Below are 17,446 nucleotides of genomic sequence, written 5' to 3'. Positions count from 1 at the left end.
ACATCTTTCTTTTTCACACAGATGCAGATACATGCAATGGCTTCACAGAATCACAAAGTAAGCTGATTTGAAAAGGACCCACAAGGATCATCAACTCCTGGTCATGCACAGGGCACCCCAAGAGTCACACTATGGTGCCTGAGAGCAATATCCAAATTCTTGAACTGTCAGACTTGGTGCTATGACCACTTCCCTGAGGAGCCTGTTCCAGTGCCCAACCACCCTCTGATACCAGAAAACAAAATGGAAAAAAAGGAAGAAGAAACAGAGGTGTAAAATGTGAAAAATGTAAAAATTAAATGTAACATTGCAGGATTAGAGTACTATGGACTGGGAGAGGATAAAATTGCTGATACCTTATGACAGTCATAACCATTTTCTTGGGAGACATAGGACATATCATCTGGTCATGGAATAGAAGTACAGTATTATTAATGAATGCTTTGAGTACATATAATTAAAAGATCATAATTAAAAGATCAGCAATACAGGAAACCTTTTAGAGACAAAAACAGTTTTAAAAAGAAAAAAATAGAAAAAAAACCAAAAAAACAGTAAAACTGAATTTTTTTGAAAGAACAGGTGTATAAGCAAAGTAATAACAAGGCTGAGAGTTCTCCCAAGAAGTTTTCTTTCACTGTATATTTTTTCATAATCAACACTTGTCTAAAGAATTGTGCTTTTATATCTAGTGGCTCCAAAAGAAATCAAAGACAATAAGTATAGTTCCAGCCATTTAAGTATTTATGTATATCCCTAATACTTTGCATGATTCAAGGAGACAACTATCAGACCAAAGTATATAAAACTGAATATCTCAATGCAAATGCAACTTTTTTTAGGAAAAAAAAATAAAACACTTCTGCTCTAAATTTTCTGGAATTATTCTTTTAAATTTAAGAATAACCTTTCCCCCTTTTTTTTTGTGGTTTTTTTTAGGGGAGGAAGGAGAGAAAATGGAAATGAAGTTCAAACTCTTCAGTACCAATCTTGGCAAAAAAAAAAGATGCAACATTTTTTTTTTTAAAAGTGTTTTCCTGTTCAGGAGACTGGAATTTTTTTCTTTATTCTGAATTACATTGTACTTTTGCCAATCCTCTGTTAACTATCTACCTGTATTTACAGACAGGGGGTGTAAATTTTGCAGTGAAGCAACTGCTGAAGCCATGACCCTTTTCCCATCAACCATTTTGCATTAACTGCTGTAGGTGGGTCTGAATCTCAATTTCTCCTTTGGCTTTCTGTGTTTAAAAATCTATCATCAGTAACACACTAGACATGTAGGTCAATATCTGAAGAGCCCTCACCAGCACCTCTGAATTCATGTCTGAATAAAAAGCAGTATGCTGACATTTAGCTCCTTGATTGCAAACACAAGTGTTGCCTGTCACCACAATGCAGAGTTAGATACCAAAATGCTCTTCCTTTTGCCATTTGGCTGAAAGAAAAAAAGACAGTGGAACTGTTTAAGATTTTTTTTTCTCTAAAAATATTTCACACAATTTCCAGCTTGTAATAACAATGTGTGGAAAAGCTTTAATGTGTTTCTTGTTATTTTCCATATTAAATACTCTGCTGGAAAAGCTACCACCCAAAACCTAATATTTTCTAGTAAATGACAGATGATGTAATTGATCAGGGAAGAAAGTGTGGACTCTGGTGAAGTTTTTAGGAAGCTGCAAAATGTCTTCCTCTGTTATGGCCTTATGGCTGTAAATATGATTTTATATATTTTTTCATAATTGAATAAATGCTAAACTCTTCTAACAGTGAAAGTGTTTGTTTATAAGTGATTCTTCCCTTTGTACCTTTTACATTTCTGTGTAAGAAAAGGGAATACATATATACATTAAATCAAAACATCTCCAAGTATCACAGAGCCTTGACATGTTTGTATTCAATTGAGGAAATGTTGTTTGAATGGCTTTTTGCTTCAGCCAGATGAATATTTGGTTGTGTAGACATCATACTGACTATGTCTTTCCTTTGCACCTGGAAACTACCACTTTCATTCGGGTTTGAGTTACTCTTCCCAGAAGGACTGAAAAATTAATCTGCTTTCAGCTTTTGAATTCCATGTAATTTCAGCTACCTTTTCACTTGTGCTAAAATGTTATGCAACTTTTATCAGAGCAGGTGGCCTATTGACTTCAGCAAGCCAAAACAAACGTTATCTGTCCACCTCCAGTAATTCTGCCACCACCAGTGACCTACTTTGCTCATAAGTGAGATAACTCTCCACTTCTCCATTTAATTGTGCTCTTCTCTCCAACTTGGTCAACAAATATCCTAATAAATTGACTGAATGGCCTCATCTTTCCCCTCTGAGTTTCCATTTTATTGTGTCATTTCCATCTGCTTCCCAGAGGCTCTGCTGAGGATGTCTGTATTCCTGCCTGTGTCAGGGTATCCTGATATTTGACAATGCCACAGGGCAGACAGTCACACTGTTCCTCAGGGCTGGTTACACTTGGCCATCCCCTCTTCACAATCCCACTACAGTTTTTTCCATCTCCTTATTCTTGTTCCTCTTGAAGCTGTGTTTCATCAGCTTCGGTGTCACTGTATTCATGATGTCGCTCAGTACTAGTTCCTGATTCACCAGAGACACTTTGCCATCACCTCCAGACTTGACATCCTTGTCATTGATCCTCCTTAAGGTCTTCAAATTGAGTGTAAAATGCTATGCCATCACACTTTGACTTGAGTCCAGGGCTGACTAGGGTGTGGGTAAAGGTGGCTGTAAAGGATCACAGCTAAAGAATAGCTGCTATCTAATATCCAGCCTTGCTCTGCTTCTGCTGTCCAACACCCAGCTCTCAGTTTGCTGGTCTCCTCGATTTTCTCTCTTCAGAAGTGGTTTGGAGTAGTTATCTCTAGGCAAGAAAACGAAGCTGTAATCCACAAGGCAAATTATCAAATCTTCCTGTCAGAGTTGGAAGATCCACTGCTATTAAGCAGACACAGCCCCTTGGTATTGTGTCAAATAACAATGATAAAAACTGGACAGTAAAGGCAACACATTCCATGTGCAATAGATAAGAAACATGTTTGCTGTTGGAAAAAAAATCTAGTTACAAAATAAACCACTACTGCTGTACCATCTTTAGATTTATTGCTTATGATTGACTTGAGTTTAGTGGCCTTTGGTAGCCTTTAGTTCATATTAACTTCACTTTGTCATGTAACTGACAAATACCACAAATTACAGCAAAAAAAAAAAGTGAGGCGAGCATCCAATGACAAAATATGACTAAAAATTAATTAAGTATAAAACCAAAATTCCCCATTGCCTAACTAGAGGCTACTTCTGCAGGTCAAAATTAAGGTAAATGTATAGAATAATGGAGAAAAACCTGTACTGTGACCTCCTCCCCTTCAAGACAATATAAGCTCTGGTCAAGATCATCCTCATTTGACCTTGCATTATGAAGTGACTCATTCAATGTCTCCTAATCATTGAAAATCTACCACATGATAAGGACACCAGACAAAAATTAGTTCCACACGTGCTCATGCTTGAAGCACACTTTTAATGATTTGAATTGTATGAGTCAAATATTTGCTAATGGGCAAAGACAAAATATTAACTTGTTAAACAATAGACTGAGCTTCTCAGACAATATTTATATATTACCTAAAAAACACTAAATTAAAGATAACACTTTATAAGACCCTGACTTGAGCTTGCACTGACTTTCCCATCTCTTTGCTGTTCTCTTTTTTAGTGCCTTTGAAAAAACACCTGATAAGTGTCAGACTACTTAGATAACAATGTGACTCCAAAGCACAGTTCTCTCACACTAAATGACATACAATGCACATTACAGGGAAGATTGGAAATCAACCTATTCACTATCACTGCAGACTTCAAAAATCCTCATTGTAATTTATATAAATTGTCACATCACTGGGATTATTAATAGTCTTTATTTCAAATGAAGAGTTTATTTAAAATCTTGCCTGGAGTTACTTTTGCATTAGTGCTGGATGTGAATGCGAATCCCAACTACAATGGCAAATGGCAACTGAGACAATTTAATTTCAGCTACCATCTTCAAAAATATCAGAGGTTGTCCTAGTTTAGGGCAAATTAGGAAGGAAAACTCCAAATGGGGATTTCCCCAGGGAAATGCCCCTCCCCACCAACTGGTCCGGGAAAAGGGAAAAAAAAAATTCCTTGGAGAGAAGTGGAAAAAGCTGTTTATTTAACAGAAATTGAATAATATTAAATAATAAAACCTCTTGCTGTTCGATGGGATGGCAAATCTAGGAAGAAAAGTCCTTTTCATGTGGTGTAGCTCAGCTCGCTCAGGTTCTTATCAGTCCCTCCGGCGCTGGGAAGTGCCGAGGCCCAGGCCCCGGTGGGCCACAGGCTTGTGAGCTCCCGGGGTTTGGCTGGGTGTTCAGTCCAGAGCAGGCTTGCACAGATTCAAGAAAATTGGAAAAAAAACAAAGGTCCAGGGAACTCCTCTGCCTCAGCTAGCTAAAACTAACTAAAAGCCAGAGAGAAGCTCTGTCCCGCTGTCTGTCCGTGCTGCAGACACCACAGTCCAGGAGCGGGATGTGTGGGAGTGATGTTTTTCTTTAACACAAACTGCGGCTTCTTCTTCCCCCTCTCTTGCTCTCAGAGCCAGTCTTAAAGGTGCAGAACTTAATATATAACATAAACCAGACGATTGGGGATACCAGTATCATAAAGTCACCCCAGGACAGAGGTGGTTTTTCAGGACTTCCTTGCTGCTGTCAGTTCCTCAGACCACCCTACTGGGCCTGGATTCTCCACAGATGCAGAAGTTCTTATCTGGATATAATCCTTAAGATTTAAGGCTTGAACTCCAAGAGGTACTCAGGGGTAACTTCAAGTATCCTGCAGCTATCAGACTGCTGAGTCCAGCTAGCAGACATTTATAGCCACACATATATCTTCATACTCTGCAGAGCCAATGTCTATACACTCATTTTCTCTGACAGATTTTTCCTTCTAAAGACATACTCTGCCACTGACAAAGAAATAGACAACCATGACATTTTAATTACATTATTTCAGGCTTATATTGCTATTCAAGCAAATAGTTACTATAACTTCGTATGGCTACTTGATGTCCTACTTAGTGACTTGTATATTTACATGTATTTATACAATAAGTTTGACAGTGGGAGACAGAGAGGAAAATATTACTGTCACATCAGGAGAGAAGAATGAGGAAATAGCTATAGCTCAAAATCTATACACATTAAAAAACCCACCAGAACTGTTCTCACTAAGCCTTAGGTTTGTAGCATGATTAATGGCCCCAAATAAACAAGAAAGATGATGTGACAACATATTTGGTTCAGTAATTCTAAATCAAATAAATTCTTGGCAATTAAGTTTCACTGTCAACATATTCTGTCTGTAGTTTAAAGAAAGAAGAATTTGCCGATGAGTCTGCCTGTAATGGTTCCTTCAGGGTTCACATGGTCCACTACAAAGCCTAGGACAAGTTTTCACTGATAGCAATTGTCATTTCCTAAAGATCATTGATAGTTGGTGATGCACAATTATAATTCAATTCTTAATGCTAGGTACAGTTTTTCATTTAACCATGTGATGGTTCATTCATTTTTGTACAAATATCAACTAAAACACCTGCATACCTAAGAACAGCTGAAAGGACCAATAACACATCCATAAGATAAGTACAGTGTTAGATTTTATCATTCTATTTCCTACAGATTTTTTTCTACTGACATTCAAAAAAATCCCCAACACAACTATACTGTTGTCTTTTGTCAAGTAAATGGGAAACTTAAATCAGAATGGATGGGAACACAAGGGTTTCTCTAGCCTGTGTCAGAGGTGAGGAAAAGTTTGCTCATCCTTCTCATTTGCTGAGTGATAGACCAGTCCAGGGAGTGAGCTTGAGATGATGAACATTTTTGGCCATCTGGGATATTCCTCCTTTCATCAGGTTTTCTAGCCTCAAACTGCCTTCCCTTACTATTTTTCATTCTTTCCAAGCTTCACTGAATTGGTCATTGCAGGGAAAAGCAATCAGATATGTTTTTTGCAGGAACAGTTGTTAGTTACTTCTGGCTGGGCTTATGTTTTTTGTAACACTCTTTACTTTTTCCTTCTCAGATTTTCTCTTAGCACAAGCCTATTTTTTCCAGAAATTTTGTTCTATTTTTTTTTCCTTTTTTCAATACCATAGACTTTACCTTGTTGGATTTGCCAATAAGAGCTGAATGTTGTTAGGATATGTCTTAGGGCTAGTGAACAGCCAGTCACCTACACATACAGATTTATGTCTGTCTAATCCCAGGGAAAGGTATAAAGTTGAATGGAGGAGTTTGACCTCATGCCACACCACAAGACTGGTTAGGCTTGGAGTCTTAAAACATTATGGATTTAATCAGAAACACAAATCCTTTTGTCCCATAGCAGGCCTTTCCATGGTCCCTTTTTCTTTACTCATGTTTTTTCTTCTATTCCATCTTATGGTCAGGGAGATCAGACAGGAGTCAGGGGGAGCAGAAGTCTCTGTAAGAGCGGTGCACTTGGCTTTGGTCTGCTTAAGGATTCAATTTCCCTTTCTTCTGTCAGGCTCTCCCCTGCCTACTTGCAGCTGGAACAACGTATCCTTGGCAGCAGATGCATACGAAGAGGTGATGGGGTGTCTGGTATATAAGTCAGGAACATCATCAGGCATTTTCAGAAACACTGTCAGGGTAAGGACTCTTCCCATCACTTCTGATTTAAACCCTGCCATTCAACTAGCACTGTTCCCTGACAAGCTGAGCACACTGATAAGCACAGAGCCACAGCACCCATGGAACATGAGGACCAGTGCACAAGAAAGAGCAGTGCTTGGCCTCCAGCTTCCCTTGCTCCTGGGCTTGGCTGAAGCAAGAAGTGCTGCTCCCAGGAGCTGTGGAGACTTCAGCAAGTGACACACTGCAGCACAGTCCAGCAGAACCCTGCAGATCCATGGGTGTTTCGGTTCCAGTATGGAGTGTAAGTCTTTATTTTCTCAGAAAGATGAGAAGATGAGGAGAGCACACTGGAGGGGTCTTGTACTCCTGGCTGCTTATGCCTGGTTCAGAGTAGGAGGATTTTTACTTCTCTGCACTTCTTTCACACAAAGATCAGTTAGAGAATATATGCAGGGGAAAGTAAATTTGAATTTGCATGACTGCTTCTCCCTTTCGAAAGGATATTCTGGCCACCCATTTTAAATAATTCCTGTCCTGGGAACAATAGGGATTAGAAAATGCTGGAATAAAGCCTTAAGTTACATTACAGTAATTTGTTATTTAATTATTTCCTTTGGCAAGAGTTAGATGTCAACATATGAGCATGATAATTATATATATATACACATTACTCATTCCAATTAGTTTTATTATAAGTATGTCATATTTCATCCTTGTCAACTATAACACACAACAAGACCAGTGGGCTCTTTACATTTGGTAGTAGATTTATTTTTTCTAAGGAGTTTGACAGAGACACGTGAAAGACAGACACACATTCCATGTGACAGTAAACAAATTTAGAGACAGCAGCCTCTATAAATAATCTATGTTCATCATCTTACATAAGAAAGTGGAAGGTTAGCCACTTATTCCAATCTATTAAATGGTTTGCAGCAGTTTAGTAAGAAAACCTGCAGGGTTTCTCCCTATCGCTAGGCTGTCACATGGCCACAGTCAGGGGATGACACAAGAATAAAGTCTATAAGCATGTGAATATAAATGGAAGTAAAAGTCAGTGATTTGGAAAGACACACACACACAAAACAAAACTCTGGGGAACAAGAAGGAACCATTTTTCTCTCCTGATTCTGAATAATTTGTCACTTTATACAATATTTATTGTAACGTAAATGTCAAAAGCATATGCACTAGTCTTTCCTCAGCATGGAGCACCTAGCCTGTCCAGGGAAGGATTCCTGAGGTTAGAGCACAGAACTGAAAGACATGGGGGTTTTTCCCAGCCAGGAGGACTCCTTGCACCATCTTGGAAGAGTCACTTTTCCACTCAGGTGCTTCTTCCATCTGTAAAAGATTGAAACACACCTCCAAACCTGAAAGTGGGATAGTGCACACCATTAGTACTTCCTGGGAGTGAGATCTGGTTCACTGCCTGCCCACCCCCTGAGTGCTGTGGGTGGGGTGGGCAGGAACTAGAGAAGTGTTTAGGTTCAGGAGACAGGATTTGTTCCACAAAAGCCAGGTAGAGCTCAACTATAAACTATAAGCTCGGATAGGTATTTTCTATCCTTGTACAAATTCACCCTCTTATTGTCAATTTGTTGCCTTATGGAAAAGGAAAACACTCTGTATACATGCCACATAACCTTCTTGGTATTAGCTGGAAACTTTCTAAGCAATCCCCACTCCACTCAACATCCTTCATCCCAGGGATGATGCAGTTCTAAACTACCAGGGGATAAAAGATCTTGGCCATGACACTTAATTCAGAGTACGCACCATCTCATCTGCATTGCCTGTTTCCATGCTGTGCTCTGAAACCCTGAAAGAAGAATTTTCCCAATTCAAATACAGAGAGGATGTGCACCAGTCTCACATAAAGCAGTTTGGAAAGCACAGGTAGAGGAGCCAGGACTTGAATTTTCCTTCTGAACTGCGGGTATGTTCTCTCAAGCTTCAGGCCTGACTAGCGAGAAAGCAAATAGAAGGGGGCAAAAGAGTCTGGTGCAAGGAAGAGAATGAAGATTAGGTATTAATGAGGCAGATAGGATAACTAGAAGCTAAGTGTGAAGAGAAAGACTTCAAAAGACATAGGAAAAAGTTTGCAACAGGTTGAATAGGTATCTCAAAACAAGAAGGCAGGGGAGAACAGGAGAAAATATCCATATACTAGGAAGATCTGGTGAAGGGAATACCTGCCATGTATCAGTGTCTCAGTACTGGAGACGAGAATGACAGTTCTGTCTAACTACAGCACAGCCCCTTTACAGCTTGAGATGGAACAAAATGTTCCCAGGTCTCACTCAGTGCAACCTTAGTGTCAGCAAAATTCCCCCTTTCCCCAGGGATGAATAATTATTTACCACTGCTATCTACTTCTTGCCTTAAAAGAAAAAAATGAAAATAGGCCTCAGGGTTCCAAGCAGAGCTGGGTGAAATTACCTATTTTTATCCTGTGGCTGTGGTGAGGTAAGTATCTTCAGAAGAGTAGAGCTAGGACCTAAACAAAAGACTTTTATATCTAAGTTCAGTAAAGAAATTACTTATAAATTAAGCTTTCCATAATCTGATGTGAGGCTTTTCTTCAAGTACTATTCATATCCTTTGACTGGCAAACTGACTATCCAAATGAGTATGTAATTTCACTGTACATCTTCACTTATCCTCAAAATGGGCACGATAGCATCCATCCACCTCAGGAATATGCTGGGATAATAAATTAACTAATGTGTGTGAACAGACATGTATTTGAGAGCAATAGAGAGATTCCAAAAGGAAGGTGATTATGTATTCAGAATGGGTTGGAACAGTGGGTGGTAAAGGAGGCATGAGAGCATACAGTGAAAAACAGGAGAAAACCAAAATTCAATGGCCACTTACTCAGTTGAATAAGCCAAAGTAGAAACCATGAGAAAAAATACCATTCAGTCACATCATTAAACATATTACCTTTAATGCTAATAGGGTAAAGGAAGATTCCATTGCCCAGTTAGTATTTCCAGCTTCAGCAAGGAGCATTTCATAATAACAAATGCCTTGATAATATTTGAGAATATGAAAAGAATATAGCAGAAATTATATAGTATTTTTAAAAATGGAGGATTTATATATTTATGTCATTTTTCCTGTTAGTCCTGCTATGAAAAAAGCGAATCTTGAGATATTGCCAACTGGTCTATCCTGTAAAATATTATTATATCAGTGAGGAAGGCACATCTTGGCAACACCTGAAACTAGCCAGATGTTAAATTAACTGCAGTTAGGTTACGTCCATACTACCCTCATAAAGAACTTGGACCTTTGGTACCTCTGACAAGATTAGGAATATCTTTTTAGCATGGCAATATTCTGCTCAGGCACTCCACATAGACTGCAATCCATCTTTACCCAATTGATTCCACCACTTTAGCAGGATGTAAAATAACACATTATAATAATAATGAAGGATTCCAGAACTTGAATTACCTGCATTTGTAACTGGATCTGTATCTTCAGTTTTACATAATCTTTGTGTGCATACAGGTCTTGCCTAAAATAGCACAGAAATTAATTCTCATGAGTAGCCAGCACACAAGGTAAGGAACTATCCTTCTCCAGAGGTTGGAATAGAGCAGATGTTTCCAAAACATGTTTCTCTCTACTAGTGTGCCACAATCAGTCACAAACAGTACACATCTCTATAGCCCCAAGGGAGGCAAAAATGCAATGTCTGTACAAGGCTGTCCGGCAGAGGAGTAGAAAAAGAAGCGGCACACCTGCTCCATTTGATGTGTCAAGCATGTGCTCCCTCAGCTCCTGGACTACATTTGAAAACAGAAAATGAGATTTCTCTGCCCTACCTCGGTCTATAGTCAGGCAAAACCATGCACCACCATGCAGAGATTAGTGAATTAGTGTATGGAAGCAACTTCTCAGTGAATGAAGTTATTTAATGAGACGGAGGATAGGGAAGGATTTTGCCCAGAGTGACAACTGGAGACAAGAACCAGTTGCTTTAAGATGAGTGGACTAAAAATTGTTTATAATGTGTAGAGTGAGAGGAAGAAGTAGAAAGATATAAAGGCAAGAAATATACATCCCAGAGCAAGATGAAGTTTGCAAACAATTGATTTTTTAAAACATGGATAGTTGATCAAGCAAACAATTTTTCAGCTTCACTCTGAAAAAGTTCACATTGCCTAAAAATATTGTTTCCATTTTCCCAGCTATATCAATAGATCTAAAGAAAAATACTGTATGTTTTTACTTACCTCGTATTGTTTATGTCTTTGAAGTCTCAAGATTGCAACAATCAAGAGCAACACAAATCAAGACAAAATCAGCAAGTTCAGTGATTACTGTACAAAAGCATGGAGACATGAATTGGACAGCTGTTTCCATAGAGAAGAGAGAGAAGAGAAAAAAGTAAGAAAAGTCAAACACTTCTACACTAATTGATTCCGCTTACAGAACTCAGAAAAAACACAGATCTGGGATCCAGCTTTCAGAAAGTGGTTTACTCCTTTAAGCGGGTAGCCAACCCTTTTCATTTCCCTTTTAAGATCTGGGTTACATAATTTTCATCCTGTTTTTAAAAGGGCTTGTATTATCAACTTTCAGAGCAGAAGCGTGTGACATTCCCATCTTGAGCTGTAAAACGTATCTGTTGTTATAGGAAAACTTTCAAATCAATAGTGGACGGTATTTGGTTGAAACACACCTTTTCATTCCAGCTTTTACTCCTTCATGACATAAATTCAGGAGTGATGCTTGAATACATAATGGACTCCAGTTGATCTTGCACTACAGATTTTTGGCAAGCTGGAAGGGGCAGAGTTGCTGTTCAAGTAATTTACATTTTCCACAGTTAAAGTTCATTGCTCCTTCAGAACTTAAAAATTGAATATTTTAAGGAAACTTTTAAAGATATGCATATATCAGGATTTCTTCAAGAACAGGAAAAATAAAAGAAAATGGCTATTGGCCAATAAAAATAAGTCATTGATCCATGTGTTTCCTATATGCAGTTTGTCTGATGTTTTTCAGATCCTGTAATATGCATGATTGCTTGTCTTCTGATGATTATTGGAATTAATTAGTATTAATATTCCAAGCCTTCAGGTGGACCTCAAGCCATTAAGCAGTTTATCAGCTAGCAAAGAGCTCAGAGCTATTGCCATACTGGTATGGTCCCTATTAAGAACTGGCTCAGCAGCACTAAACACTGAAATTTACTGCAGTTTTATTCATTAGAGACACTGCAGAGGTAAGAGAATGAGAACTCCTGGATGTTGTAGATCATTAGGCACATCTTAGTAAACTGTTTTTAAAATTAATTTTAGAAGTTATAAAAAGTAAGGGGTTAAAACTATCCTATAGACCCATTGGTCTATCAAGCTTTCAAAATGTGAGTCCTTAGGAAATGCCTCTTGACTTTCTGCAGAAGCAGTGGCAGACAATTTCTTCTAAGATCTGGCTAGAGAATAAGCTACCTCTACTTGTTTTTTATCAGTTTTTTAAGTATCCACACAGAGTATAGGTGACAGAGTTCCACTTCACCTAGGCCAAGAACTAGTCAAACTCATGTCTTCTGCCTCCAGAATGAGTTCTGGTCACCCAGCTGCCCTTAAAAGGTGGGGAGAGGGATGATGATCATCATTCTGGCAGAGGTATATTCCTTTCATTTTCCATAAGTGAAATCAGGATTCAGGGGCTAGAAAACAGATACATAACTCTGGCATAATGGCTGAGGAGAAAAGGTAACAATTTCATTTCACATGTATCCTCCTTTCTAAGTAGACTATTCCCTTTGCAGAGAAAAGCCCCAGAAGAAGGGCAGAGTCAACTAATTTTCCTCATGACCAGCATCTCAACTTTGGTTGCATGTCCTGGGGTCAGTCAGGATCTCATGCTCCAAAACAGAGGACACCAACCAAGTCCACAGGACTTGCACCCCTTTAGGGATCCTGATCCAAGTCCTTTGCTGCGCTGCTCCTTGAGCATTTGGCCTCATGGGACCAGTCACCCTGAGGTATATTTGCACCACCAAACATGCAGTCACCAGCTCTTACGTCTTCGGCAGTCTTCACCCTCATCACCTGTAATGGAGCAGGAAAAGCAGATATGATCTTAACAGCGTGATTTGAAGAGATGGCTGAAAGATTAATGTCATCAGACCAGGCTTCTCTCCTGCCCCTCATTTTGCCCTTTCCTGCCCTTTTGTAAACCCCTTTACCACGGATATAAGCAATTTATTCTCCTGGTCTCCTTTCTCCCACCCTTACCCCCTCGGACGGCCGTGGGCGTGCTGGGACGGACCTGAGCACGCCGCTTCTGTGCGGGGGCCGGAGCCGCGCCCCGCTCTGCCCACGGGAGGGCTGTGACGGGCGGGCGGCTGTGGGGGTCGGTAGCAGCCCCAGCACCGAGCCCGGGTGACCCATTTCTGCCGGGCTGCCGAGCGCACTCGGTCCCGCCGGTGCGAGGGACGCTCCGGGCGGGCTGGCTCACGGTGGCCTCGGGCTGCGCACGTCAGGGGAGACACCCGTCATCACCGTGAGATGCCGGCATATATAGGAGATGTGGGGGCATCGCCGGCCGATCGCCGCCGCTCCGTGCCGGGCACGGGCTCCGCAGCGCCATGGCCGTGGCCCTCAGCCGGGCTGGGGAGCGAGCAGGTGAGGGGCGGGCGGCGGGGGCACAGCGGGCGGGGGCACAGCGGGCGGGGACACAGCAGGCGGGGACACAGCAGGCGAGGGCTCACCGGGCCGGGACACACCGGGCGGGGGCACAGCAGGCGGGGGCACAGCGAGAGAGAGCACACTCCGACATTCCGCGCCCCGACGCCGCCGCCCTCTCCGCAGGTGCGGTTGCGGCGCTGGCGCTGCTGTGGTTGCTGGTCTGCGCTCCGGGGGACGGCGGCTGTCACCCCCTGACGGTGGCCGATCTCTTCGACCGGGTGATCCGGCACTCGGGCAGGATCCACAGCCTCTCCACGGCGCTCTACGCCGAGCTGGTGAGTGCCGGACCGGCCCCGCCGCCGCGGAGCTGGGCTGCGCCGCCCTGGGAGCGGCTGCCGACGGGCGGGATAGGAAAAAAAGTGGGAGGATGTAGGGGAGTGGTGATGCTCTCGGTCTACGTTTAGGTGTTATTCCCCCGTAGGAAAAACACTTTCCTCCCCGTGACAACGAGCTGGGAAGGCCCGCTCGGAAGTGCCACACGTCGGGGATGCTGACCCCTAACGGCAAAGAATACGCCCAAAAAATCCCGGTAAGAGCAACAGCGGCGGGCAGAGACAGGACAGAAGGGGGTACCGCGATGTTTGGGGGATGGGAAGGAGACTCTTAGGATCACATCGCCTTCTTCTTCCCCCCGGCAAAAGGGAAATGTACCTCCTTTCCTGTCAGAACTCCAAAATGTCTCATCATGCTGTAATGGTCCCCCACTCCAGGCGGGCTGGACATAGGCAGAGAGGTTTTTATGCTTCCATAGCTTCAACAATCTAGATGAAAGAGGCTTCTAAGTTTTTAACCCAAAGAGGTGCACATCAGAGGTATTGCATATGAATTTTAAATCAGTTTAATTTTAAATCTGTATGCAGTTACCTATACTTGGATTGTATATACTGGTTATAATAAGGATACTGCAGTAGTACTTTGTCAGAATGACTGACAGACACCCTTTGATTTTGTTGTGGCAAACTCTGTGGAACAGAAACTTAGAAACTTATGTGTGTGGCAAAGAAGTTAGATCAATCAGTATCACTGCAAAGTACAAAAAGCAATCGGGAGAAAGAAATAACAGTCATCTCTGAATCAGTAGTTAGGTAAGACGGGAAAACAGCAAATTTGTTTAAACAGTTGTGATGGCAAAGAGAAAAAATCATTATTAGTTCAGAGAAGAGTAGGAAGAGTTTGTTCACACAGAGAAAAAGCAAATTGTGATGTTGGGGATACACTAGTGAGAGAAACTTTTGTCTCTAGGAGACAGACAAAGACAAATGTTACCATTTTGGTTTTTGGTTGTGATGGAGTAAGGAGCTTCCCCCAGGACATCCTTCTAGAAGGTCCCCTGGAAGGGTAATGGGAGATGAGGCCCTGCTTGTGTTAGCTGAAAACACAACAAATACAACTTCTGGGTGTTATTATATATATAAAAATAATCAGAGTGGTGTTCAAGTAGTGAATTGCAGATATAAATCTTAATCCCACTGAGATTTCATGAGACTAAGAGTATTCATATGATCTGCTGCAAAGCAACAGAGACATTCTCTGCTATTTCAATTTACAAGAGAGAAGAACTAACTCATGTGATACTGAAACTTTTGCAAGCCTGGAAAGAACCACTTTCCCACTTTAACCAGCATATTGAGCACCATCAACAGTTACCTGATGACAGCCTTAGCAAAGCTAAGCAAATCAGCAATATGGTACATGAGCTGAAGACTGGAGTTGAGAAAGTAACAGAAAAGGTAAGACTTTTGATGTAGCTTTTATTTATACCAGTTATGTTGTATGGGTGACTTTAGGGAGGGGGCAATGTCTGCTCCCATTTGGGCTTGGAGGCTCTTATTCAGCAAAATGCAGGATTTTGTTACAGATACAGCAATCTTTCTGTCAGAGGATGTGACTTAGTTATAGATTGGCAGATATGTAGATGGCATTATAGGAGTCCATACCTGTGAGGCAGTATTTTATTAATATGAAATATATGAACAACATGCACGAGTACAAAGACTAGAGCCTTTCATAGCTTCATAGACGGGGAATAACTTGAATTTTCTAGGCCAGTAGAAAAGATGTGGGTAGACCATGATAAATACCTAATAATTGTGTTGTTTAATTTGGATTTACAGTCTAAGTAATTCAAGTATCACTGCTGTCTGATGCAAAGAGCTCCTTCCTAAGGCAATTTTCTGCTGGGATAAGTTCTTGAAGACAACAGTGGCATTCCTTAAGTCTGGTGTCAGTCAAAAAAATATTTCAAAACTCCATTAGAAATTATGCCACATCATATACAAATCATTAAATGAAATTATTTGTTATTTCCATTTCTGTCTTCTCGGTACTAGCTGAAAGTCCTGACCCTTGCATTTTTTTGCATTTATATCTAAAATTAACTGTGGTTTTGGAAGAAATGAAATCTGTGAGCCCATTCTCTAAAATGGCTACGCTGCCAGGGTGTCCGTGTCACTAAAAAAGTGATTAATGAACTAGTATCTTCTTACACCAGTAGATCACCTTTCAACTTTATGAACACAGCTGGGAAATACAAGTTTTAAAATGGTAAGCAGCTCATCAATAGAATAGGATGAACTGTACCCTACAATAAAACGTAGCCCTGGTTAGGGTGACTCAGAGTTACAAATGGAAAATCCATCATCCAAATGCAGCCACAGTTCTGGGTTAAAATGGCCTTAAAGTTCAGAAGTGTTCAACTTCAAAGCTTGACCTTTGTTTCATTTTGTAGCTGAAGCAAACTCTGAACTAGCTACACACTTTTGGTATATTCACCTGCTTTATTTTTTCTAAAACACCTTTGAAAGTATTACTAAGAGGGAAATCTTTGAAGTATTTACTTCTCTGTACCATGGATATCCTACCACAGGGTAGAAATATAATTGCAAAAATTAATGCATTCCATATTTTGCATCTCTGTTTTTCTGTTAAAACAGGGAAATTCTAAACTTGCTTTTGTTGTGAAACACCTACTCTGAGAGGGGATCACAGTCTTCAGAATTCACCAGGTTAAATAAACAGCACTGGTGAATACTCGTGTTAGGAGCTTCCCTTCACAGAAGACATTAAAACAAATGGCTAAAAAAGTCTCAAGACTGATTTGTTATAATACTTCAAGAGGAAATAAGGATTACAAAACAGGGGTTCATCCACTTAGATGAAGCATTCATTACTAGTGTATCAAAAAATTTCAGTCCAGTTTAAAAGTTGCAGTGATACCATAAGGATAAAAAAGACAATGTTATTCTATGTAAGGAACTTCACATGTAACTTCCTAAGTAGGTGAAAGATCTGGAGTAGCATAGCCCAATGTAGTTACATCTCAGTTGTCTTTTGCAGTAGTATTTTCAAGATTTGTTGTATGTGTAGTTACAAGTTGTACTTCTCTTGTTTTCAATACAGATGCAGTCAATGGGGATCATCAGCAATTCATTAAATGGAATAGCATCATCTGAAGGCACTGGTTTATCAATTAGTAACGAAGCAAACATGATGAGTGACTCTGACTTCATTCACTGTTTTAGGAGAGATTCTAATAAAGTACAAAGCTACTTAAAAATTCTCAAATGTAGGATTATGCCAGAAAATAGTTGCTAAATTGTAATCCCTTGACAAGTAGTCTTCAGCATGTTGCTTATAAAGATTTTAAAAATAGAACTTCTTAATTATAACTTTCACAGTAATTTTAATAGGAAAATGTTTTTGAAGTCCTTTGGAAGCTGACACAGTTGAGCAATGCAGATGAAATAAAGCCTCATGTGTGTATGTCAGTTAACGCACCAATAAAAAGGAGTGGTCTAGCATTAGATAAATAAATCTTCTTGCATGTTACACTGTGGCAGACTATACTATGGCTGATTCACACAGTTTAGGTATATATGTATATACAGAATTACAGAATGTCTTGGGTTGAAAGGGACCTTAATGATCATCAGGTTCCAGCCCCCATTCCACCATTGGCAGGGATGCCATCCAGGTTGGTGAGGGACCATGCTCTTGAATAAAGAACTTCTTCCTGACATCTAATTTAAATC

General features: G+C 40.5%; 1 protein-coding gene across 1 annotated transcript; it reads left to right on the top strand.

The window, feature by feature from the left end:
* Positions 1–13,315: 13,315 nt before the first annotated feature.
* Positions 13,316–17,017, top strand: LOC131592092 (prolactin-like). The gene is made up of 4 exons (XM_058863369.1): positions 13,316–13,690; positions 13,837–13,944; positions 14,966–15,145; positions 16,815–17,017. The coding sequence occupies exons 1-4, from the start codon at positions 13,316–13,318 to the stop codon at positions 17,007–17,009; spliced, it is 858 nt and encodes a 285-aa protein (XP_058719352.1). The 3' UTR covers positions 17,010–17,017.
* The last annotated feature ends 429 nt before the right edge of the window (positions 17,018–17,446 follow it).

The sequence above is a fragment of the Poecile atricapillus genome, chromosome W (assembly GCF_030490865.1).
Source record: "Poecile atricapillus isolate bPoeAtr1 chromosome W, bPoeAtr1.hap1, whole genome shotgun sequence".
Lineage (NCBI taxonomy): Eukaryota > Metazoa > Chordata > Aves > Passeriformes > Paridae > Poecile > Poecile atricapillus.
Note: the sequence above shows the minus strand (reverse complement) of the source record. Positions and strands in the feature narration are given on the sequence as shown.

Excerpts from the sequence above, each read along its gene's own strand:
- LOC131592092 (XM_058863369.1), top strand. The coding sequence starts at position 13,316 with ATGGCCGTGGCCCTCAGCCGGGCTGGGGAGCGAGCAGGTGAGGGGCGG. Across the intron at positions 13,691-13,836 it reads CGGCGCTCTACGCCGAGCTG|GAAAAACACTTTCCTCCCCG; the intron begins GTGAGTGCCGGA and ends ATTCCCCCGTAG. Across the intron at positions 13,945-14,965 it reads AATACGCCCAAAAAATCCCG|AGAGAAGAACTAACTCATGT; the intron begins GTAAGAGCAACA and ends TCAATTTACAAG.